The sequence below is a fragment of the Aptenodytes forsteri genome, unplaced genomic scaffold (genome assembly GCF_000699145.1).
Source record: "Aptenodytes forsteri isolate BGI_AS27 unplaced genomic scaffold, ASM69914v1 Scaffold336, whole genome shotgun sequence".
Classification (NCBI taxonomy): domain Eukaryota; kingdom Metazoa; phylum Chordata; class Aves; order Sphenisciformes; family Spheniscidae; genus Aptenodytes; species Aptenodytes forsteri.
Genome location: NW_008794911.1, coordinates 6,070,241 through 6,097,112, shown reverse-complemented (window position 1 = coordinate 6,097,112; position 26,872 = coordinate 6,070,241). Strand labels below are relative to the sequence as shown.

Genomic DNA, 26,872 nt, shown 5'->3' with positions numbered 1-26,872 from the left:
GTGGTGAGAGGGGCGAGTGCAGCCCGCGGGGCTGAGGGGGCCGCGGGCAGCCGCCGGAGGTTGGGGGACCTGCTCTGGTGGCTGGGCTTCCTTGAGGGCGCGCCCGGGCAAAAGTTGGGCTTTTCTTTGTGCAGCGCCTTGAGCGCTGGTTCCGCGGCGCCTCATGCTCGGAGTCGCTTTGTTTCTCTTACTGAGGTGGTCCCCTCCTCTCCCCCTTCCTCCCTGGCTGCTCTAAGCACTTCGTTTCTCCCGGGCAGCCCTTCAAGCGACGTGCTCCCGAGTTCGCATAGTGGTGAATGCTGCTGCCTCTCAGACATGTTTTTTCACCGTTGTAGCGGCTGAAGACGATGAACGTCTTGTTTGTCTTTGCAGACCCTCTGTTTTCAAATTGGAGTCTGCTATTAAAATCATGCTATTTTTGCCTTTAGTATCAAGGAAAAAAACCACCAAACTTGTGTTGGGGCCTTTGAGGTAAAGATCTGTTTGTGTTTTGGCAAAGATGCTAGTTAAATACAGTTAGTGACCCGAGAAAATCACTTCTCAAGCCAAGAATAAAAAGGTCGTAAGGGGATAGCTTTCCGTTCTCTCCTACCTAGTGCACCCAGCCCCACAATAATGGCTCATGCTCTAATGCAGAGTTCAAAACTTGTGGCTGCGACCACCTTTAGCTCAGACAGTTACCATAAAAATAGATAATTGTTTTATCTATTAATTTATTTATTGTAATGAATCTTGTTAACCTAGCCTTCTTTGGTTAGAAAATAAAGTAGTCAAGGAATTTATTGTTTGTATTGTTTTTCCTTGAGGCCCTGAGTTTGGAGCAGGCAAACTGATGTTAATGGTATTGTTCTCTCATCAGGTTTTCAAATGCATGCTTCATTCCCACTTTAAAGTTACTAAAAATGTAGTTAAGCTTTTTTGTGCAACACGTTGTTGCTAATACAATTTTGCAAGTTTTGGGAAGCAGGTACACCTGGTGTCCCTTTATTAGTCTTGTCACTGTCAGTGCACATAACCCATTCTAATTCTGTAAATACCAGAGCAAAGTCTCAGTGTGTGTACATATTAACATTTATGTATCAAGCTGTCTTTTCATGGAATGGGAGTGGGAGGGAGATCCAGACCATTTATCTTTCCCCTGCGTACACTATTCCACCCCATCGTTCCTGAAGTCTTCTAACAGAGTCATCTGAATTTGTTGTTGTTGTTGTTGATCTGAAGATTCTTATTTGTCTGAACTGGAAAACCCATTTGGTAAGATTCGAGGTTCCCCCTATTCTCCAGAAAACTATTAAGTACTGTCTTGGTTTTCATCAAATACTGCAATCTGCAACTCCTTTCCTTCTATGAAGGACTCTGAAGAGACGTCTATAAGCAGAGAACTGATCAGGAGATAACTTCTTGTGGTTTTAGTGTTGGTCTATATGGTACCTTATGATGTCAGTATTTATCTTCAGGAAGGAAGGAAGAAGTGCAGTTTCATGGGTTTTGGTTTCTTTCTTTTTTGTTAGTACATGACAACATTAGATTATGTTGATTCCATTTCATTAGTGGAAAACACGTTTTTGTTACTGTATATTAATTCTTGAAAGGAAAGTTATTCTTCATACATTTAAAATGTTAATGAAAATTAGTATCACAGTTAAGATAAATGAGGCAGTACCATGAAATACTTACCATTTGGCTTTTATCCTAATGAGAGCCTTCTGGGGTGAGTTCTGATCTTGTTCTGTCGCTGGCTTTCTTTTTGGTTGGTTTGTTGGGTTTTTTTTGCCCCCTCTTCTTGTGGTGACCATGGAGAAAGAAGTGAGTTTCTTTTCACGGCCAGCATTGAAATTCCACCCTAGAAAATTCTCTTCAAACGTAAATTTTTGACCCATCTAGTAGGAAATTATTCTCTAATTACATGACTATGTTCCTCTAAATAATATTATTAATAATAATAAAGGGTAGTAAGTTATTGAGTTGGTTTTGGTTGCTTTTCTAGTTATATCAAATCTGGACAATTTCTTGGAGAATTCATAGGCAGTCCCATGAAACTGCTTGTTGAGCAGACTAGCACAGTAGATTACACAATGATTTTGACTATCTAGAGGGAATATTCCAAAGGCGCAAATAAACCCCGATGTGTGTGGAGCATATCATCAGTTCATCGTGGCTAGTATGGGTTGTGCTGATAGTCTGAAGCACTTGATACTGGCAAAATGAAAGGTTAAACAGAGCAAAGATTTAGAAAGTGCTATCTGTCTTCCATCAAGTAGAGCATGGGGGAGGAGGTGTGCCTAAGTGCTAGAAGATACAAAACAGGAAATCATTGGCATTTCGCTCAAGTATTAATTACGCACTGCAGTTTTGCTTTACATAAATGTGAATAATAGCTGAGCTGAAAATCCAAATCTGAAAGGATCAATAATGTCTGGACAATGTTAAAGAAATATCTACTGGTGAGCTAATACCGTTAACTCACAGGAAGAAGATATGTTGGTAGCTTTCTGAAAAATGCACATCTTAAGATTACTAACATCTTAAAATAAGTCCCATGCGTTTTTGTGCCTCAGGGTTCAGTGTGGTTAGAGTAAGTGCGCGAGGTACAGAAAATTGAGGAAAACCTTGTAACGAAGGTACCTTAGATCCTACTAAAGCACTGAATGTCATTTTATTAATTTACACATCATCTTTACTACTTTGCAATTTGATTCTCTTACCATCCTTTCCAATGGTAAGGATGAGGTGCTGGAAGGGAGGTCGAGAGGCTTGACCTAATCTGTTTCTAAAGACATTCAGCTATGTCTGTTGACTAATGTTATCTGTTGACTAATGTTATCTATTGACCTCTTCCAGCAGCATTTCTTACCATTTGTATTCAACTCTCTTAGCCCTATGACTTGGGTAGCATCTGTGTGTTCCTACCAGCGAGTCGAATCTGTCTGTTGTTCTGTTTCAACTCACGGTACGTGTGGCAGAAATTGTTTCAGTTGGTTCAGCCCATTTTGATTATGGTTAGCCCATTTTGGCAAACCCAGACTGGCTCATGATGAAAAATGTAATGGTTAAAATAGTATTGTGTGGCTTTGACCTATGGGAACTTCTAGAAGGGGAAAGCCTTTAGCTCTTTTTCCCGCTCCCCTGGCAGAATGCACTTGCTTTTCCATTGCAGTGCACCATCTACTCTCCAAATCTGGTATGTGGGGTTATGGAACAAGAAAAGCTGCAGTGCAGAGCAGTTTAAGGAAACTGAATGATGTCTGCTGATCTGTGAGTCAATGACTAATTAAAGAGGGGAAGGCTAACAGTCTCTGCCCTGAGCACAGTCCATCAGGGGATATCTACTTAGTTCTGTGGATATGTTTGGAAGGGTTCACTTCCCGTTTGAGTTTGGCAGTAGTCTTTTAAACAGTGGCTGTTTTTGTTTGGGGGGTGGTGGTGGTAGCGGACAAAACTGTTCCAGGGCCTTAATCTTCTTGTTTTCTGGTTTCTGTGCCTTTTCAGTGCAGAGGTTAAAGCCTGAAGGAGGGAGGACAATAAGCATTTCTATGTCTTTCAGCTCTCAATATATATTGTCTCTTAATCAAGTACTAATTGAACGATGCGAACGGAAATAGAGATACTTTACTTATAAGAGAAACAATTGGCTTAAAAATAGACTTTTGACTTTTTTTCTAGGTGACTTACTGATGGCTTCCTGATTCTTTTTCCTTATTTTTGAAATTGACAAAAAACATTGCCCGAGTATTGTTTTCATTTAAAATACTGTGCCCTGCAGCCATTTAAAGTCTAGTTGTAAAGTGTCATAAGTTCAGATTGAACTTAAACTTATTCTGAAAATAACTTTTAAAAGTATGTTTAAAAAAAAATGAGACTTCAAAAATGACCGGCTTAAGCTATGATTCAGTACTCAAATGGCACAGTCTTCTAAGCAACATGCAGTAATATGAATAAGTGGTGGAGCAACTAAATTATTGCCTGTGTTAACACAAAGCTGAATAAAACTTGCTTGACTTATCATTCCATCCATACTATCAAGATCGCTCTTAATGAAACTATAAGGAAAAACCAGAAGTGAATGTCAGCAACCTTGGTAAAGGCAACTCTGACAATTGTCAATACCTTATTCCTTTGTGGGTGGGTGTGGCTGATAGAGTTCTTTAAGAAGTTCACAAATCTGTATTTTAATTTTTTTGAATGATACTGGTTTAAAGTCTTCCAGGTTGCTCTGAGTAAATGCTATAGGTGTTAAAAAACTGCTGTAAGAAAAATAATGGTAAGCTTTAAGTCAAGGTAGTTGAACTTCTGTAACTCCACAGCTTCCTTCATTTAGGCTTGCTGACAGTTCCCAGACTGTACAGTCAGGTTAGCAGAGACCACTATCTGAAAAACTAAATGGATTTTGGTTCCAGTGACTACTAAAGGCTACTTTCTTGTAATCAAGTCTGGAAATACAAGATGTATTTAAGCAGTTCTTTTGTGTTTAAAAGAAGACTCTAAGGCAGCTTTTAGTGTGCAGAATGAATCCTTGTATTGAAATGTCTTTGAGCTTTAGTAAAATGCTATTCCTCCTGCCTCCTCTTTAGCAAACTTCTATCTGCATTCTGTCTTCAGTCTTGAAGCCTCCAAGATTGTTTTTCTTTGGAACTAGGTGTGGGTTTTGTGTTTCACAGTCTGAAAAGTATCAGTACCCTTTCCAAAATTCATTTCTTCTTTCAGATATGTTCGAAGAGTCTCGCTCATCGTTAAAGTATTTAGAAATATTTTTATTTTTAATTTTTGCAAATTAGAAAGAGGAAAGGGCAAAGTTGTGAGAATTGAATCTTCAGGTTTGGGTCCTTTTACCACAGAGGAATATAGAAGAGTAAGTGAAGAAAAGAGCATATTATGTCTTCCTTCTAACATCTGCCAGAAGATCATCTTCACTGTCCTATTATTTTGTAATACTAGATTGCCAGAGATTTTTTTAACAATACTATATATATTTTTTATTTTTTTTAAACCGTCTGCCAGGAATGGTTGATATAACAGAATTCTTCGCGTATGCCTACTTTTTCTACTTATTTTTTTCCCCTCTTTCTATCTGATTTATAAAGAGACTGCTCTTCCGCTCTGGCAACTCTGTTACGGATTTTCTTCTTCCTTTGCCAAGAACATGGTGGACTGGGAAGATATTCATGAATACAGCCCAAACTGAGTTTGAATACCAGCCAGTGAAAGGGAGAAACTTGGGTTAGTCTGTAAGTACAGAACACAAATATGAGCATAAATCACTGCCTATGGTTTACTCCATAACCATCCTTTTAAATGTAGCATCTATCTTCTACTAGTTGCCTTTGTAAACAAGTATTCGTCTTGCTAAAATTTTGTTCTGTCTTAGTTTGGCAGTTTTTAAGTTCACATGTTTTTCCTCTAATGCACATATACAAGTAAAAATTCTGTAATCTAACCAAACTAGACAGAAATTCAACTTTTGAATATGTTTGTAAGTGAAGAGTTTTCCATTACCATAGATGACAGTTCTGAAAGCAACTGCCATTAATAAAAGGTGGAAACTGCTATTTGTATGAGATACTGATGCCTTCATCTTATTATTTTCATCCCCAAATCAACATTAATTAACACTTGTGTGACTGTTTCTTGTTTGTTCTTATTCAGTTACTGTGTAAAATACCATTTGACTACACAGTAACACAGATAAGCTGTGCCTTTTTTTCCCAATTAGTGTTGAACCATTCATGCTTCAGTGGCTTTCAAAAACAGTCGTCTCAATGGGGATTGGGTTTTTTTCATTACTTTAAGTAGCGTGATATTGTTTCATCCAACACTTTTCTCATTCATTCCTAAGTAAGACTCTGTATTCTGATGTGAAGGTGGAAAAGAGCAATGTAATGCCTGACTGGAATTCCTTTTCTTTTCCTCCTTGAAAATGACTCAGACAGAATGTTGCAAAAGTAGAGTCATCTTCTTCCAGACAATAGTTGACAACATGGCTGTTTTGAAAACAACAGAAGGGTATTTCTGTGTTTGAACTTTGAAAGCCCTTTAAATTTAACTGAATTTGAAGAAGAGATGGATAGTCTAGCTATGTGGCATGGTTTATTAGAGTTGAAAGCAGAGAGGATTTTGTACCATTTATGTATTGGGAAAGGTTATTAATTACTGATGCTGCTTCTTATGGGGCTAAAAGTATTACTGGCTTTAAGGCTAGGAAAAGTTCTTTCCTTACAATGTATTGGCAGGATGCAGTAGTAAGGGATACAAGGAAATACATTTCAACGTTTTTTAGGGCCGTTTCGCATAGCAAAACTTCTAAAAGTCCCAAGCAAGAGATTGTTTCATTAAAATCACTTTCAGTATGAAAAGACCTAGGTTATTATATGTAAATAGATTTAAAAAACAAAAAACAAAACACTTCAATTCTTCCTTAGACCACTCACTTGCAGGCAAAAACCCACCGATTTGATATTTATGATAGATCTTCTGTCCTTTTAGTAATTTGTTATAAGTGTTGTAGATCAAATGTGGTATTTTAGAGGAAATCTTTAAGCTGTGAACCATGTTTTGCTTTGGAAAAATTGCCCTAAAATTTTAAATATTACCCTTTCAAAAGTGAGCCTGTTCACAGACCTTTTATGCAAGTTTTACTTCTAGTATCCATTTGCAAATTCTCTGGTCTCAAGTGATTTGCTTTTTTGTCAGTAAGCGGATCAGTATCTTCTAACTTCACACATGTATCAAAAGAGCCACCATTCTAATTGGCTGTGCTGCTGTATTTGAAATTCTAAGAAGGACTAACTACAGAGAAGCATATCAGTTCTGGGGTTTTTTGTTGTTTTTGTTTGGTTGTGGTTTTGTTTTTGTTTCCCCTGTGCCTGGAAAAATAACACTGCAGCATTTGGAAGATCACTATTCTATAAGCTGGACTTTCCAGCAGGTTGAGGGAGGTGATCTTTCCTTTCTACTCAGCACTGGTGGAGTAGTCTGTCCAGTTCCAGGCTCCTCAGTACAAGAGAGACATGGACATACTGGAGAAAGTCCAGTGACGGGCCACAAGGATGATTAAGGGACTGGAGCATCTCACGTATGAGAAAAGGCTGAGAGAGCTGGGATTGTTTAGCCTTGAGAAGAAAAGGCTTGGAGGGGATCTTGTTAATGTATATAAATACCTGAAGGGAGGGTGCAAAGAGGACAGAGCCAGGCTCATCTCAGTTGTGCCCAGTGACAGGACCAGAGGCAGTGGGCACAAACTGAAACACAGATGGTTCCTTCTGAACATCAGGAAACACTTTTTCACTGTGAGGGTGACTGAGCACTGGCACAGGCTGCCCAGGTAGATTGTGGAATCTCCATCCTTGCAGATACTCAAAAGCCATCTGGACATGGTCCTGGGCAACTGGCTCTAGGTGGCCCTAGTTGAGCAAGGGGGTTGGACCAGATGACCTCCAGAAGTGTCTTCCAACCTCGACCATTCTGGCATTCTGTGACTTTTCAGTTCAGAAATTGCAATGTTGGAATTTGTGATCTATTCAAAATACAGCTTCCTCTTAGTTTTTACTGTGCCGAATGATGGCGGTCCCTTAACAAGTGGTTATGATTGAGCCTTGAATGTTAGGCTAATATTTTGTGCAGTCTTTTGGATGTTTGGTGATGTTCTTAAGATGATACACTGCTATGAGTTATATTTTTTCATTGTACTTTTCTTTCTAAAGCTAGATTTTTTTAATGAAGTAATCATATTAGTAACCATTCCTTTATGAAGACTTACAGTACTGACTTTTCCTAAAACTGTAGTCTCAAGAGAAGACGAGTTTTGTGGATTTTTTTTTTTCTGTCCCGAAGCCACCAGTAGTCTGTGTAAGCTATTGAAATAAGACAAACAAGCAGTCGCTTTCTTCAGTAAGGAAAAGCGACTAACCAGAATTATAATTATTGCTGTTTCCACTAATTTATTCTTGTCTTTTTTTGTGTATATGCAGAGCACAAAGTAATCATAGTGGGACTTGATAATGCTGGAAAGACTACTATTCTTTACCAATTGTAAGTATATGAACTATTTTGTTTTTCTGTTTACATTTCAGTATTTGTCACTGTTTAATCATTGAAAATTCAGCTTTGCAACCTGGTGGAATCTCTAGGGTTCTAGATCGTAGTTTGTACATTAATGGTATTAGTTGTTCTAAACAGAGTAAATATTTAAAGGATAAGTGAAGGAACTGCAGTGTTTTAAAACTGAACTGTAAATTGAATAACACAATTGTACATACAAGCACAAAGTGACTGCAAATTCTTTTGCCATCAAAGCTGATCTTTATTTGTAAGCATAGAAATAATCCTGTCGCCAAGAACTGCAGAGAAGAAAGTGATTAAATTAATGGAAATTCTAGCCACTCTGCAAAAATCCATAAATGTTTGAAAATGTTTCCTGATTCCAGTGTCTAAATTTGTGATAGAGGATTCCTCAAAGTAGTATTTCATCTTGCCTAGGTCCTACCTTAAGCATTTTCAATAATATCAATGCACCCAAATCTTGCCAGCATTACAAGAACATCTATGATAAATTCAAGAATATTGGTAGGAACATAATTAGTATTGTAATTGGAAAATGAGGAGGGTGTAGCCAAATTACTATGAATATATTTGGGTACGAAGGCAGCAGAGGATGTTTTCCAAAAAACATTTTTGCTAAGCACTTTTGTCAAAGCTTAAAGGTAGAACTGAGAAATTTTCAGCTGTGTAAACAAACAGTCCTTAGGAAGTTGTTTTAATATTGAGTTACTAAGTTGAGTGCTCTGATAAAATTATATTCTGATTTATATTTTGCACAGTTTAGCATTCCCCTTATTTGGGATCTTTAGAATAGCAGCTTCTACTTTGAAACAAGTGCATTTTAAGTATCTGTTAAAGAGTATCCTTTAAAAAGAGAAGCCTCTTAAAATGCAGGTGCTTATCTATTTGTTACAAGCCTTCTATGTGCTTATTTTTTGTTGCTGATGTCTTTAAGCATGTCTACAGTCTCTGCTACAAAAGCACACTAGAACTTCATCAACTACAGTTATTAGTCCAAATTCAGATTGAACTAATCTTTTTACTAAAGAACTGCTCTTAAATATTTGCTTTATTTCTATAAAAATTCAAATGTATACCTTTTTGAAATATACCTAGTTTTTTAACCTTTTTTTATCAGCGTTATACATATTTACTTTTTCTACAACAAATTTGTTGTAATTGAGCTGTGACAAGCCTTGTGGATTTTACTGGCTGGTCTTTATGGTCTGATATTGTTTCTTTTAGCTTAATGAATGAAGTGGTTCATACTTCTCCAACCATAGGAAGCAATGTAGAAGAAATAGTGGTGAAAAACACTCATTTCTTAATGTGGGATATTGGAGGACAAGAATCATTACGGTCATCATGGAATACCTATTATTCAAACACAGAGGTATGAGAAGCTGTTTTGAAATCTGCAAATTCAATAAGTTTGTTTGAAATTGTATTTATTTATTAGGAATATTGGTAGATTTTTATAAAGATTGCAGCTGTATTGTTTTTAAATCTTTTTGAGGAAGAACAAACCCAAAAAGTGTAAGGTGTCTCTGGTATGCAGCCAATTTTCTGGTAATATTTGAAGTATTTTTCCTGTATACTTTACAGTATTGAAGTATTTTTTCCTGTATACTTTACAGTAATGTTGTTTGATCTGTGGTATAAACTGTGAAGTTAGACTTTTTTCCCTAGACAATCAAATGATATCAAAATACATTTCAGATCAAACGGGTTTTTTGCATGTTTTTTCAAGTAGATTAAAAAGAAAATTTTTGAATGTACTTTGCAAATTCAGTGCGGATTTGCAGTAGTTAACCTAACTTCTGTACATCTAGTCTGAAATGTTTTTGAGGTAACAATAATTAAGGATGAAGAATGAAACTTTCTCTAGGCAGCAGTATTTAAAAAGCTCATCAGCTTGTGGCTTTTATCCAAAGGATAAAGGAAAATCTAGCTGTGCAGTACTCGTGAGGTAACTGGTAAAGCAGCCATTGCTGGAAAGGTTGGAGTAGAATTCAGCAACAGTTGTCTTTTGGGGGTTTGTTTTTTTTTATGCCAGTCTTTTTGATGCTAAAAGGTTATCAACGCAACATGCTCATAAAATCTCTGTAGCCTCACTTTGAGACTTCTACATTGACGTAAAAGATTTTAGACTTCATTTCTTACCATTTCTAATAAAAGTAGAGATCTCTTGTAGATATCACTCATTATATAAGCATTCCATCCTCCTGTAAAATGCCTGCCCTGTGCCCCCCTTTGAGAGAGGGGAGGTTAGGGTGATCCACCCCAGATGTTCAGAAACTTTTTATCTACTGAAAGCCTGGTGATGACATCTCAACCTTCATCTCTAGTATTTTAAACTTATTTTTAATTTTCTGTAGAAAAGTATGGCTACATCTAAGTCACATACACATGAGGGTGAAGAGACTTCTGCCAGCATTATCTGGTACAATAACAATAAGTTCTTGACATTTGTCCATTGAGAATCTTTGATTTTGGAATTTGGGGAGATGCATCTATTAGTTCTTTTTTTGATCCTTTTGGGATGTTCTTCATCATATTCTGGCTAGTAAGTGTTTGAAATCCAGTGCTTTCTAGCACTTGGAAAGAAGAACTTTCCCTTTACTTAGAAGCTTTGACTGCTGGAAACAGTTGAGGAAGAAAAGGGTTCTGTTTAGTATGCTAATCCTAGCCTCCCCGATATGAATAATTCCTTTACTGTTCTTCCTCATCTGCTAGACATCTCAAAGTCACAGCAGCATTAAATTGACTTAGTTTCTCATACTTTGTGGTCATTTTCAATGGGTAATGAATTTCCTTAATTTTATAAGGCAAAGTGATTTGGAGCATATGTTGGAGAATTATAGCGATGACTTCTAATCCTCCTTTTTTGTTACTATCTCTCTTTTCTTTGTTTCAATTTACAGATAAGGAAATAATCTAAACAACATCTTTGGAGTAATGTAAAAATCCCACAAATAAGCTTTTGAGTGCATACCTGTCCTAATTAGTTTCAACTTTAATATGGCTAATTCTGCAATTCTGTTTTAAGAGTCGGATCGTATTCTTACAGAAGGGATGTTGAGACAGGCTTACAGACACACGGTTTGGGGGGAGAGGAAAGGGGAGGGAGATCTCATGGTTAAGTTATTGGGGGTGGGGGCAAACAAAAAGAGTTACAGTAAAAGAGAAAAGGGTTGGAAAAGTATTCCCATCTGGGCAGAGAAGTGATGGAGTTTCTCAGATGAATGTCATCTCCTTGGTTTCCTCTCCAGTGTAGCATGTGTTCCCTGTAATTTTTTTATTTTTAATTTTATTTTATAGTATCTGTATAATTTTCATCAGAACGTGCTTGATCTCTCTACTGGTTGTTCCCACCTGTGATGCTGTTAGTGCTGCTTAGAGCACACTCTGGGCAGGGCAAGTGTTGAACACTGATCAGTTGTTATGGTTTGTGTACACATACTGTTGTGTAATGCTTACAAGCATTTACTTGAGTATTACCTACTATGTAATGCCATGTCTTTTTCCCCTCTAGTGTAAGGCTATAAAATAGAAGGTACAAAACAAGGCGCAGAAAGAGCGGGGTAAAAGAGAATAATTTTCATACCAGTGACAATCGCTTCCCATGGGAGACCTGATGTACCGGATCTAGCAGTGTCTCAGGATTCACAAGTGCATGACCATGAGAATTAATGTGCCTGGCAGGAACAGTAAGGGTAAAATCACTGCTATAGCCGTCTTCGAGTGCCTAGGTGGACGGGTGCAAAGTTGTGAGTGAGAGGCCAACTGCACAGGCCCTTTGCGTTACAAAGGTTAAGGTGTTGTGCGACAACATAATGCTAAGCCCTACAGGTACATAGCTTTCTGAAGTCTGATGTACTACTTTGAAGTAGCATTTCTTAAGCCTTGTGAGTAAGATGATGCTGAATTGCTAATGCTTCTTTCAAAATAGGGAATTTCAATTTCAGTTTTATAGTTTTCTGAGTATGCAAGTAGTAGTGGACCGTAATAGCTGTTTTCATTGATAACTGTGTAGCAAGTTTGTCATCCACATTTTAAATGTAATCCACTATCTGTAGGTGCTTTTGGTACCTACATCACTATTTTGCTTATGATGTAGGGCCCGAAAATCCACGAAGGAGATTTAACCGTAGTACATGAAAGTAGATCTTAATAGCAGTGCTGAAATGTACAAGCACAGGCATTTTTTATTTTTAACTATAATCTTCATGTATGATTCCCAGGGCTCTAGCAAAAGACTGTAGCAATAAACCTCTTGTTCTGTTTTCTAGTGTGCTCTGAAGGTCTGTCTCTCTTATATAGGAAGACTTGTGGTAGTGGCCTCTTGAAAACATGCTTTCTGTAATTTATACTTTGTACTTACATACGGTACTATTGTTTTTTCCCCTAGTTCATCATTCTTGTTGTTGACAGCATTGACAGAGAGCGACTTTCTATTACAAAAGAAGAACTTTATAGAATGCTGGCTCATGAGGTATGGTGGGGAATTGGGATAATAGTTTTGTTGTGAACAGTCAAATAACATTACATGCTTCCTATGTTAGCAAAAAATTATACTGTCACAAAAAAATTTCTGAGCCTAAATGTGCATGCATGTTGGTCACATTTTAAAACCATATAAATTATAAATAAATAGGAAAATTTTTATGAAGCAATCTTCTAATAGGGCTTGCTTGATTGTAATCAAATCACTCTTTACTTTGCAAATGTTGAACTTGTGAAATACTGGGTATTATTGTTCTCCACCACTATCTCTCTTCTTTCAGTTAAATGGTTAAAATTTCAAGAAACTTTTATTTTAAAATTTTAATTTTTATTTTAGAAAGAAGGAAATTCCATTTCTCTTTCTTGTTTGTTTTAATCTGGTTCCTTAAAATTAAGGAGCGTATCTAATACTATGGATAAATTAGTTTCAGTGAAGTTTCCTTCTGAATTGTTTGGTTTGTAGTTTTATTATTATGTGTTGTATTGATGACTGTTCAACATTGGGTCAACTCCCTCAAACATCCTAAATTAACATCTACATTGGATTAGCTAAAGTACATTAAAACCTTCTATGATCACTCTCAAGCTAAATTAGGGTTGTTTTAAATCTAAATATCTCCCTTCATTTTTGAAGGAGAAGGATTTAGTACAATGCAAGTAATTCCATGGAGTGCATCTCTCTGAGAGATTTGCATTGTTTCAAATGAGTGAGGTTTTTACTTTATAGTTAATATTAATGTAGTTTGGGTCTGGTAGTGAGGAGCAAATACACTACCAAAAAAGGTGGAAAGATGATTTTCTGTGGTGAAGTTTTCCCATGTAACTTATTAGTTTCCAGTGTTAAACTCTTACAAGATTGTGATCTACCATCTCTTGAAAACAGTCGGTAGGCCTAGACTGGACTACTTGTAGGAGTGAATTTTCAACTTTGGACCATAAAGGTTTGGGTTTTTTCCTCTTGATGGAGAAATAGTCTCAAAATTTAATATACATTTAAATGTGTTGAACACCTTTAATTACAGCTGTCAGCTTCCTGAGTATTGCATTTGTTTACCCTTCTGCACTCCTAAAACCATACATCCCAGTCCTTGTCTCATTGCTGTGTGGAATCCTAATTTCCATACAGAAACAAAACAACTTTCTATTAGTTTCTGTTTTTACTGAAGCTGCTGAAGCATTACTGGAGCTCCCTTTTTGGAACAATAGGATAAAGCTTAGAAGAATTTAGATAGCTTTCTTAAATTGTTACTGCTTTAATCGCTACAGAAATTGTTTAATGAAGTTGAAAGTAATTTCAAGGGAATGATATCTATCAGGTTTTTCCATTTGAATAGTACCTAATGTAGATTTTGGAATGTTTATCCAGTAATAATTCTGCTGGCTGGGTGGTTTGGAGCTTTACGAAATATATTTTAAACAAGACTTTCATTAGTTAACGTAGGAGCATGTGGTCAACACCAAAAGGATAGTCGTATAATACATTATAATTTGATTCTCTGTGGTGCAGAACACTTCTGAATAAATTGGTTTCCTCAATCTTGATGTAATTAATTTTTAATGCAGTAAGTCTTAAAACTCCATGCTGCTGTGAAATTGTAGATTAGCTTGTATACAGTTCTCTTAAGAACTTCAGTTAATGCAATAGCCTTTTAGTTCTTTATAATAACTATTATGAATACTCTAAATTACTTCTAGGATTTACGGAAGGCTGCAGTTCTCATCTTTGCAAACAAGCAGGACATGAAAGGTTGCATGACAGCTGCTGAGATATCTACATACCTCACCCTTAGCTCCATAAAGGATCACCCGTGGCACATTCAGTCCTGTTGTGCTTTGACAGGAGAAGGGTAAATGCTTACTGCTTAGTACAGTAATATATGGTAAATGAGAATACTGATTTAGAAGCCTATTGACACCAATGTGGATTTCCTGAAATAACATATTTTCTGATCTTTGCAGTCAGAGGGACATTTTGAATTTTTCCTTTTCTTTATTGAACCTTGTGATTTTTTTTTTTCCATAGCTCAAACTCCAAATTTGTATGAAAGTCTTTCAGCTTATTGTTAAAAACAAAACAAACCAAACAAAACAAGCCAACAAACAAAACCCAAATAACAACACAAAAAAAACCAAACACACCCCCCCCCTCCCCCCAATACGTAGCTATTGGCATAATTGTTTACTCTCTGTGCGCTACCCTCTCATTCTGTGTGTCTTTGTGTAGTTAAAGAAATAAGCTACTGTCATCTTCATTTACATTCTAATCTGCTGTAAGCTTCTAAGGTGGGGGGGTGGGGTGGTTTTGGGGTTTTTTTTGGTTGGTTGGGTTTTTTGATAAGCATTCAAACATAGTTTTGATGAAAAGGTACATAGATCTGGCATTAAACAAAATTGTTACCAATATTGAAACTTTTATTTATATCTGGCTATGTAGTTAATTTTGAAACTTGTATACCTTATGCCAGCAATTACTAAAATGGAAAGCTGAGCTTTCCTTAGATCCTTTGTCTATAAAGATCAAAAAACATTTTTGGAAGCCTGTAACAAGTTGGATAGTGTCTTGCTTACATGGTTTGAAGTGTGCTAATTTTTCATCTTGATTCTTAAAGCAGTCTTCTAATGTGTAACAGTTAGAGGCTTTTTTCAGCTGTATTGTACAACCTTTACAATAATATGGTCTTATGACATCAAAAGTAGTGAATCCAACTGAGTATTTGGGAAGTGAGAGCATCTTCCTCACTTCTAGCATGAAGTATTTTCTAATGTAATGGAGATGTCTTGTAGAGTGATTGGTAGCATTCACTTCCTTAGGGTGGGATGTGTTAGTGAAAACAAACTGGTTTTTTGATTGAGTCTTTGGATTGTATTGCTTCATTGTAAGAGTTAACTCTGCTTTCCTCCTACCAGTTTTGCCAAAGTTGCTTTTGAGTATTTAGTTTATGTACTAACTTAGATCTTCAAATAAGTTGGCATTTGGAGGAAGGTAGAAATTAATGAATATGAACTTTGGTTTAGAAACATTGGCCATCCTAGGCTGCTTCTTCCTTATTTAAAAAAGATGAGTAATTAGAATACTTAAAACTGTGACAGTAGTGAGACCAACTCATAAAAAAATTCCCAGAGTTAGATCACTGAGCTGAATCATCTTTGGGAAGATCTGACAGAAGTCTAGGGAGATTAGCCCCATGTGAGTGAAGCTAGCCCTCTTGGATAGCTAAGTCATGATATACTTTACAAAGGTAAAGCTTAAAGATGGCATAAACTAGGTAACTAGATCCCTAGAACATCAAAGGAAAGCCCATCTTCTGAAATGGAAGACTTAGAGATGCAAATTTAGTGAGTAAGCAGATTAGATCCCATGCAATCTTGGTGTTGAATATAAACATATTTTTAATTTTGTAATGGGATTTTGGAATTCTTGATACACTGCCTTTTCGTGAACCAATTCAGTCTAGGTACCTATCTTTTGTCTTTTAGTATTAGTATGTAAAGGTGTAGCTTTCAAGTAAGCAGTCTTTCATGGGGAAACCTGTAGAAAAAGAAGTTACTTGGTTCCGTGTACTTATGAGTAAGCATGTTAAGAATAGTGTCTTTTAGATTTACAAGAAAAAAAATTGAAGGAGTGCTAAGCTTCAGTAAAACAGCATGCTTGACCATCTTGTCGTTAAAGCCTAAGTAGTCTTTGTTTTAAACACTATTTACTCTGTTCAAGTTTCAATCCCAATTCCAGCTGATTTTATTTATTTTAAATAGATGTTTTCAAACATAAAATCAAGTAGAAAATACTTGAAAGATGTTGGAATAGAACTAGTACCAATATAACATCTCTTATCTTTCAGATTATGCCAAGGCTTGGAGTGGATGACCTCCCGTATTGGAGTGAGATAGCTTCCCCCGTGCCCCGCCCCCCCCCGAAAAGAAGAGACTTCTATTTATCCTGTGAACATGTACATTTTTCTGTACTTCTGGCTGCTGAGGCAGTGACCATGTTTAATTTATATCAGCCAACCCCCAAGCTGTACTTGAATCAAGTGCAGTTGAACTGAAACACAAAGTATTTTCTTAACTTTTTTTAATACACTAATCTTCAGCTGGATGAACGTATGTGAATCTGTTTTTAAGCATTGAAATGCCTCTGAATATGTATTCTAACTTTTTCAATGATAGCTTTTTAAAATCTGTTTTGTCATTGTCAATATTTCATACTTCCTCTTTCTAAATAGTTTATATAACTTACTAACGTAAATGAGCACAGTTTGTTTAATAATGAAAAAGTAGTGAGTAGGTTGACTTTACTCTGGCATAGCTTTAGCCTCTAAGGATAACCATATCTCCAGCTGGGCTTTTTGGAACATTAGTAGAGTTTTAGCCAGCATGGGAGTTAATAGTTATGAATGCAAATTTTTAAATGCCGAACGAGTTAGTTATAGTTAATAATGTGGTGGCTTTTAACCTGGTGTATAATTGAACTTCTGCTTTGAGAGAAATGTATTTCATTCTTAGTTTCTCTGGTAAGTAGTTCTAGGATATGATTTTTTTTCTTTTACTTAAAAATAATCTCTGTACAGTGGATAAAAATTTTGTTATTAAGTGCTGGTTTAGTCATTTAGAACTTGAATACCTTTTTAAACATAAACCTTTTGATAATTAAATTTGGAATCACGGCAGCCAGTGTTATGTGTAGACTTGCTGTAATCTATTAAAATTTTAAATACTGTATACATGAGCCTTCCTCACATTTAGTGAGAGTGCTGTTTTCTAAATACAGGCAAAATCAAAAGGGAAGCCAGATTCATAAACAGAACAAAATCATGGTGCTGTATCTGTAGACTTCAGAGTGAAGCTACTCTTGACATTTATTTACCTACTATCAAATGTTTTCAGATCTGTTGCAGAGAAAATATTTTGCCTTAATTTTTGTTTTTAGTCTTATTTTCAGGAGCAGAGAACTTTTGATGGTGTTTGAGTTAGATTCATTCACCTGAAATTTAGGAACTGAAAGTTGAAAAAGTAGAGAGCTTCCATTTACGAAACAGGTGTTGAAAGATTGGACCTGGTAACTCTTAATTCAATTTGAAGGGGATGAAGTTAGATCTGTAAAGAGAATCTAAAGCTGTGGACGAAGTTAATTGAGAACATTAGCTACCAAAAAAAAAACCAATCACAAAACACCCCAAAAAAATCTGAGAAAAAAATAAAAAAGAAAACAAAAACAATAGTGGACACCCAATTCCTAATGAAATCCCTGCAGCAGTGAAGGATCTAACTTACATAAATGCTTGGCAGACTTTCCAAAAGCACCATTCTGCACTTTTGCATGCCTAAAAACCACGTGGAGTCTGGTTACTAAACCATTATGCTAATTGACTAGAGTCCTTTAATGACAAAATGTTTTTGATAAATCTTGTTTTGATAATTCAAGCACACTGAGTTTTCTTTAATAAAATTTTAAGTTTTGTAAATTTCAATTGGATTCCATCTTTATTTGAACAAAGCTTAACGAAATTTTAAAAGTATCAGCAAATACGTTGTCATAAATGTTAAAAAGAAGACTTGGAAAACACGTGGAATCAGTCATTGGTTGAAGGAAGTTATATATTAATGCCTGTTAACAAAAGTCACATTTAGGAGAAAGACTATGTTGAGTGTCAAGTCAAAATGCTCGGAAAATAATTTACATCAGTGAGAAGTAGTGCTTAAAGAAATAAGAGGAATGCAAGGCAAGGTTAAAATCTGATACTAAAGCTTCTTGCTCCAATGTTCATGCCTAACAAGTGTTCTAATGTGTGAAAATAAGATTTGTTTTGTTCTTAGGGAAGCAAATTATAAATGAAGACAATAAAATGATACTGTAAATGAAGTTTCTTGTTTGGTGACTTAATAATTTCAGTTTGTAATTTAGATTTATTTTCAGGTTCATTTTTATGTAACTCAGAATGTAGTCCTGAATATGTATAAAAAGCACTATCTGGATGTATAGCCCTTTGATTGTTTAAAAAAAAAAAAACGTAATTTTATACTTATATAACACTTTCAGGGTAAAACCATTTGTAAATATAAAGTTTGATTACTAAATCCATTCTCACCTGAGGTAATACATCTAACTTTGATTAGCAGGAAATGGTCATATTGTAGACCTTAGAATGTCAGAATAATGAATGTTTTCTTTTAATTCCTTAACACGTAAGACCTTTGAGTACCTGTACAGAAGGAAACATTCTCGATAATAGCTATGATTTTGATCACCTTACTACTTCATTTTCTACAACAGATTTGCATTTATGATACCGGTTTGTTCACAGCATTTATGCTGTGGTTTGTTTTTTTGAAAAAGGCTTGGTGTGGAATTTTGGGGGGTTTATTTTTAATCACCTTCAGTTTAACTAAAAGTAGTTTGATTAAAATAAATTTTACAATGGGGTGCTTTAGAACACTGCATGTGTCTTTGCACTGCCAAACACTGCATGATTTTTGTTAATCTGTATGTAGTAAATATATTGCAGGTAGTTTTTGCACTTTGAAAATGTTCCGCATTTAGTATACTGTTCACAAAGAACTCTGTTAATCAGTTTCTCGGAGGAAATTACAAATGTAAGGAAACATTTAAAAACATTCTGGAGTAAACTATCACAAAGATTTTTCTCCTAATAATCTATTTTACTCAAAATACAGGATACTGTGAAAGGTAATTGATGTGCATGTTATAGTCTAATTTATAAAATCAGACCCATTGTGGTAAAATAATGCATTGTATTATGAGAGAAATAGTTCTAATTTGTTTAGCAGCCTCTATGAGCATGCACCTTTTGAGCAACTTTTGTCATGCTTGGATGAGGTTGGCAGGATCCACTTTTTGAAAGTAGTCTTTGCAGACTTTTAATGTCTTTTGCTTAACTGAATTTGCTTAGTTTATTTGAAGTGGAATTAAGTTTTACAATAAGACTTTCCCTTCCCCCTTCCCCAAGGTGTTCGTCTGTAAGCTAACTGTTATTACTAAGTAGATCCAGTAATAATTTTAATGTTTCCCTCCCTGTTAATCATTTTTAAGACTGAATAAAGCCTTATTGCATAAATAAGTACTAGAAAAAAGTAAGCTGGCTAATTGAGTAGTGAGTGTACTATCCTTCCTATCTTTTCTGTCCAGCTAACTTTTATCTGTTGGAATAATATATGGTAAGTGAAAACCATTTACTAAGGAAAAAAAATATGTTTTGTGGTCATGAAAATGACCTTTTGTACCATTTAGCACATTAAAGTGGGTCATTTGTGGTTGAGAAGGAAACAGTTTCTTTACCCTACAGTTACTGTAGCTTGCAAATATTCAAGTGTTCAAGTGTTCTCTATTATAATTTCATATATTGAATTTTCAAAAAGTTCATTTGCTCTTCGTAAACTGAAATGCCCCCTGTAAAACATGCAATTTGAATTTTTTTCCAGTTTTGAAAATAAAATTCTACAGTCAAACTGGTAGTCATTTCATCATGTAAATATTGTAACAGACACGAAAATAGGGTTTTGGGGTGGAAAAAAGCTCTGAAAAATTACTTCAGTGTTTGATTTTGTGCTCTTCAAGTAATTTTTTTTAACAGGCTTTACTTTCATTTCTGAAATGAAAGTTTCTGGGGTTTTTTTTGTTAAAAAAGCTTCTGGACAAAACATGACTTGTCGACAAATATTTACAGACAGATCAGTAATAAGTTGTGTTGTGAAAATGGGGGTTGAGGGTGGGAAGTACAGCCAGTTGAATTCCTGTTTTTCTGTTCAGTCCAAACACTACTTCATAAGGATAGGCTTTAAATAGTAGATGCTTTTTCGGTGTCTTTGCCTAGTGTGTTAATTTTGACCTTCTTAATGTAACGTGTTATGTTTCCTTTTTCTCCAGCAATTCCAGAAATCTTCCCAAAGAATAAAGGGTTTTGAAGATGTTCCCAAAGCAGAAGGGCCAGAGTAGCAAAATAACTATGTGCCTATATTTACATGCTGTTACCTAGACATGATGCATCTCTCGCATAGGAATACACTTCCTGAAACGCTGAGTAAAGTTGCTTTCCTGAAACCATACTTTTTATCACATTTAAAAAAAAAAAACAGAAACCTCACATGCTTGTTGGCTTTAGTTTCTTAAGTTAATGGAAAGATAAGCATATGTTAAATGAAGAGAAAAGTTTGTAGATGCAAGCCAACGAATTATAGAATTTTGGGTAGTTCAGAACCTCTGTAAGACTACACAAATGTCACTGTAGATAGTCAAATCTGACATAAAATTGCTTTGTTTTCAGAAAACTAAAGCTGGAACATGTCAGCTTTCATAGGTGCAAAAGTTCTCCTTTTGGCTGAATGTGACCTTTAAATGCAACGTTCAGTGTGTTTGAGAGGTCATGAATATGTATCATAGGTTTTTTTTCCACTGTTCATGAGTGTGTTCATGGCAGTTTGCATTAAGGGTGTAGCTTATCTTAGTCTCTCTACTCACAACTGGAGGTCAGGCTTAGGAAACAAGCTGTCTTGATTTCTTGATGGTGCCTTACTACCTTTCCATCCTGACTGTAGTTTGAGCCATTATCCTTTTTATTTCTTTTTTCTCCCCACCCCCCGCTCCCCAGTATTGTTGCCTTGTACTGTCTTGTCTAAAGATGCTGACAAAGGCATGTGAGGTACTGTAAAAAAAAAAAGGTCATACACTGTAGGTTTTACCAAGTAAGCTGCATTTTCCTCATACAGCTGTCTTGCTAAATCCAATCTCACTTCACTGTTATCTCCCTTTTTAAAATGTTTTTTTTTATATACCTTAAGTATCTTCTCTCAGTTTGTCTGTGTTCATGTTTACCCGCTAGCCCTGAGCAGTCTCCATTTCCAAGATGTTGCTGGTATCTTACCTGGGGTTCTAAAGAGTCCTCTAGCTGGATGTTCTACAGAACCTGGACAACAGTTTCTGGTACAGGGGCACAGATTTCCTGAAGTTTGGCCAGGCAGGTGGTACTAACACTCGGGATCCATGTCACAGCTTACTCCAGTATCTGTGGGCACTAGCAGTTTTCTAGTTTTAATCTCTGCAAGTTCTTATGTATCAAATTTAAAGCTCACTATTGACCACTGGGATTTTTTTCTTCTGAAATGTGTGCTGTTATCCTGATCTTGCAGGAGACCTTCCTCTTTTTTTTTTCTGTGAATAACAAATTCCACAAATACAATACCGAGAGAGATTTTTTTTTTTTTCCCCAGCAGCAGTGTTGGTCTAGTGTTAAAATTCTGTTTGTTCTGTGCAAGCATATACTATGTTCCAGTTCAAGAAATTAAGGTGTCTTATACAGATTTATATTACACTGCTGTAAATGGGTTGGCATGTGGCTTTTTATTTGTTTATTTTTTGGAATTTCTTGCTTAGGTGGTAAAGAGCTTCAGTATCCCCAAACCAGTGATTCTTTCCAGCTATTTAAGCACACTGCACACAGTAATGAGAAGAGGACTTGGGCAGAGCTACTCAAAATTTTTTTTATCAAAATAAAATTAATTGAAGAGTTGTTCTGTTAAATTTGGGGGGTTTTTTGTTTGTGTTTGTTCTCTGGTGAAGAGGTATCAAAGTAGTATAACACTGTGACTTTTAAGTGTGAGGGTTAGGGAAACCCTAACCCTCGCACTTCATCTTCAATCCCTTCACTGGGGCAGAATTGGGGCTTGCATCTTGTGCAACTGTAACCAGTTCGTGAAACATCTTGGTTGGACACCTGCTTCCTTTCATCCCAGGAGAAGCTCCAACTTCAATCCTAACGAGACTTTCACATCATTTCAGCCATGGGAAGCATGCGTCTTTGTTTGTTTTAGTGGACTGTTCCCTTCTCAAAGTAAGAGCAAAACAAATTCAAATGGAAGAGGAGGAAAAAACTTGTTTGGATTTTTGTGTGTGCATTTGACTATGGTTAGCATTTAGCTGAGTTTGCTCTTTCATTTTGTAGAGTCTGCCATGTGAAAGAGCCTGGAAGGCAACAGTGAAGAGAGCAAATATGAAAAATGTGACCGCGATGTCAACACTAGCACTAGGAACTTGCATCTTGGTACAGCTTTAAACTTTTTTTAAAATTAACTTGATGACTTTTTGACATTGAGTGTTTCTCTATATTGCTTGTTAGGGTAGAGCAATAGAAAGGTGCATACTGTCCGCACAGTGTGTGGGGCTGGTTGTTACATACTGTTTCTGCCCTGCCCACCGTTCAGGCAGCAGCATGAGGCTCTGAGGAAGGTAGTGCTTCATGTAAATGATGTATCAAAAAGCAAGTTCTGACACTGAGCTAAGTTTTCATAATAGCCGGTGTGATGCAACTTTTGCTTTTTCTGACTTTCTTCATTTCTGGGACCACAGACATCTCCATCCTTTCTTTTTATCTCTGTATTGGCTGTTGATGGCTACACGCTGTTTATAGCAGCATAGATCTTGCTCTCTTGAGGTATCCAGGAAAATCAAAAGGCTTTTTATATAGCTGAGTAGCTCAGAAGACGTGGCTGTGTGTCATAAAAGCGAAGCTTAAATTGTGAACTCAATATTTTTGCTGGGCATCTAACTGAAATTTACTGTAGAAAATTTTAGGGTTATGCCAGAATTAAACTGTTGTGCATCTGGTCTCTAATAAAATACTTGCGCTACTCTTCAGTTAGGCTTGTTTCTTGATAGTTGTGCTACTCTTCGATTAAGTTGATTTTTGTTTTGCTGTGTAGGGATAAGCATTTCATAGAGAAAGTTTTCCTATATGTAACTGTGGACAATCCTCTTTTTTTTGTTTCTTGATAGTTGTGCTACTCTTCGATTAAGTTGATTTTTGTTTTGCTGTGTAGGGATAAGCATTTCATAGAGAAAGTTTTCCTATATGTAACTGTGAAGACAATCCTCTGTTCCTCCATTTGCACATCAGTATGTGTCCCCTAGATGGCAGGAAAGGATCACTTTAACAGTGCCAAACCTGCATTAACTTGTGTGCTTCAGCATCGACCTGAGGGATTTTAAAAATACCTCAGTAAAATGAAGTTGTGTATCACTAGCTAAATCGTGGGGACCGTGCTTAGATACAGTGGAGAAAGCACAGAGGAGAGAAAAGTTGAATCACTCCTTCTGTGGGAGGGAAGCTGATGGTGAGTTTTGAATAAATTTGAAACCCGATTCTATAGCTTAGAAGCATTTTGTCTTCATCATTTATGGTTAGAATTATATTCCACACCTTTCATTGTTGCTCCATCTGAGAATGGAGACAACAAAAAAATTCCAGACATATTTCATTTTTATAATAACCTCTGTCTGCTGTCCACAACATGCCTTATTTTCTTGAGCTTTGGTTGATTGACAGTTGTTCCTCTAAGGCTCTGTAAAGTTGTACTACTACTCCTCAGAAACTGCAAGACAGATGTCTATAACATTTGGGATTTATAACATTTGAACTGTCAGTTGTACCTCTAAAATTTACCTTGCTGTGTCTTTAGCTGTGATGATGATTTGTAGTCTTTCCTATATACTTATTGCATATGAAAGCTAAATTCAGGTAAAATTGCAGTTTCTTTGCAAGGTTTAGATAATCTTTAATGGTAAGCAGTGCTCAAAATAGCAGTGGTCCCAATGTGCAGTACCCAACAAGTCTTTCATTGCCCATCTCATTTCTGTTGCAGTTGATGTAATGCGTGTCTCCTGTGAAACAGTGCTTAATTCTCACTATTTTGTACAATTGGTGCTAAGTGATTCCGTATTTGTCAAAAATGTATTAATTAGAGAGCTAAGGAATATAGACTGGTACCAAATGTTGCAAGGTTCATGAAAATAAGCGAAGTATCTGACACACAGTTGTTCCTGCAAGATTTTTCTTTCTCTGAAATTCAGATAGCGGTGAGAGGAGAAACTAGAACAAAGATTAAACTGTAGTGTTGAAATACTGCTTCTTGCTGAGGAAAGGTTGGAATGGAGCAAGGAAGCACAGCATGGTGACACGTCGTGCTACCAGTTCTTCAGTAATTATTCACTTGGAAAGCTGTATGCGTTTGTTTTAGATTTGATAATTCATAATAAAAAAAAAATGATGTAGTGCTGTTTGACGGAATAGGATGCCAGCTTCTACTGAGGAGTGTCTTATTGATGACTTTGAAGACAGTAGAATTTGGGCAATCTTGGGTTGTACCTGAGGCTTGGTTGCCAGTGTGAATTCTTGACAAGTGTTCGTGATCACCTCCTTATGGTGGTGAAATGAGGATCTTCAACTGTACTTCTTGTATAAAATGGAATTCTAGATGGAAAAAAAAAGTACCTTTTTAGCTGAAAGGACACTCTGAACACAGAAGGGACACTGCTTTTCTCTGACTAACCCAGAGGAGGTACTACACCACATTCGCCCCTCTAGCATCCATCCATTTGATACGTAGAGCTGCCTTTTCTCTAATTGTTGATAAACAAAATCAAACTAATCTCAAAACAATTGTTCTCAGCTTATTTGTAGTTCAGAAGTTACCATTTCTATTTCAGGCCTGAAGAAAGATTTGTATAAAACATTGCCAATCTGTTCCAAATATGAAAATATTTGGAAAATCTTTGGTCTAACTATATTTTTAGAAAGACACAAGCTATACTTGTGAATGTGTTAATTCAGTGTGTATGTGTAATGTCAGTATCCTCTCATGTGCTTGGCACCTTCCAAAATACTTGGAAAAAAGTATTTACCCAAAACTGTTGGGCAATATCAAAGGATATCGAAGGAGTTTCAAGGTGTACGGTGTGCAGTGAGGACAGAGACAGACAAAGGTGGGAGGAAGTGCAGGGAAGCAACAGCAGTGATAGGATGCAGTTACTCAATGATGAGCAGCGTTGCACATGAAGAAGAAAATATCCTTTTCTTACTCATCTATTTCTGCCATTGCTTCTTGCTTTATATTTCTCAGTTCATCCTTTTCTGATCACTCCTTTCACTTCTCTCTTTACACATGCAGCAGAACTCAGGCTAATTCATTCTGTTTCGTTCTCTTTGATTAAAACTTGGAGCTTTTGCCAGGTGGAATGAGTCTGGAAGCAGGAAACCTAGCACAAGGCAGTGGCAGTGCAACCAAAGACGTTGTAATTGAAGTGGTAGACTAGAATTAGTGCTCTGTTCACAGGTAGAAGCAACATTAATTTTGGGAAGACATCAAAATAGCTCTCCTCCTGTCCCTGCTAAATCTTTCCTTCATGACTTTGCAAAGCCCAGTGTCATATTTAATCATGGGACAATATTCTATCCTCAGCTGGGCAGCACATGGGCAGAATTTAAAATGATTTTCTGTAAAATACTTTGAAATATGCACAAGAGGAAAAAACAATCTTATATAAATGCAAATGGGAAGCTATAATTCTCTCTTTATATTTCATGGTCTTATATTTTGTGTATTTCCCTTTATACATTTTTAAAAAAAAACAACTATTTGCATTATTACTATTGACAAGAGTATTGCCTAATAATTAGCACTTCATTTTTATGTCCACAATGAAAGTTACTGCTGGCCAAGCTTCTTTATAGGTGGAATTGACTTGTATGGTCTCAAAGGGCTTATCCTCCATACTGAAGAAGAAAAGAAGTGGTAAACGGTGTGGGGCACCTGGGGAAGGAGTGAAGTCTCTGAGACCATAATTTCTTTCAGCTCTTCTCTAAGGCTATTCTTTAATGAAGTAGCGAGCAAGAACTAAACTCACTTGGGGCACCTGGGGAAGGAGTGAAGTCTCTGAGACCATAATTTCTTTCAGCTCTTCTCTAAGGCTATTCTTTAATGAAGTAGCGAGCAAGAACTTCTTGAAACTCACTTTCTGTTTCTGCAGCGCATCTTTCACAGCTAGTTGCAGAAGTAACTTTTATGTACAAGTTGTACCAAAGAGTTTAATGGATAAAACTTTAGACATCTGTTGGGGTGGGTGGGAGCAGTCATGACCTAGCTCAGCTCTGCTCCGAGTTTGTAGGGTGAGATCCCATTCTGTTCCCAAAGCGGCTCAGGTAGATGTACTAGCACAGGATTGTGTCAAAACCACACACACTTCAAGATTTGAGCATTCTTTCTAAGAGAGCTAACCTGTAGATCTCCACACCCTGATTGCATAGGTATACCCTTTCTGTGGCTGCATTGTCCAGCCCTCAGCTGTCTCCAAAGCCTTACACAGAGGCTTCTGTGCTGTACAGCAGCACATGGTGCACTCACTGCATCCACAAAGAATGAGGTGGATCTGCCTCCAGAGATGACTCTGGTCTCACTGCACTGCTCTCCAGAAATGGCCACGATTACCAGTGAAGACACTTGAAGCTGAAATGAAAGGCACAAAGATAAAACGTGAAAGTATTGGTTA

General features: G+C 36.5%; 1 protein-coding gene across 1 annotated transcript; it reads left to right on the top strand.

The window, feature by feature from the left end:
• The first annotated feature begins 7,968 nt into the window (after positions 1 to 7,968).
• ARL5B (ADP ribosylation factor like GTPase 5B) lies at positions 7,969 to 18,400 on the top strand. Its single transcript, XM_009275229.1, has 5 exons — positions 7,969 to 8,025; positions 9,280 to 9,427; positions 12,446 to 12,529; positions 14,236 to 14,387; positions 16,380 to 18,400. Exons 2-5 carry the CDS (start codon positions 9,284 to 9,286, stop codon positions 16,426 to 16,428), a joined length of 429 nt encoding a protein of 142 aa, XP_009273504.1. The 5' UTR covers positions 7,969 to 8,025; positions 9,280 to 9,283; the 3' UTR covers positions 16,429 to 18,400.
• The last annotated feature ends 8,472 nt before the right edge of the window (positions 18,401 to 26,872 follow it).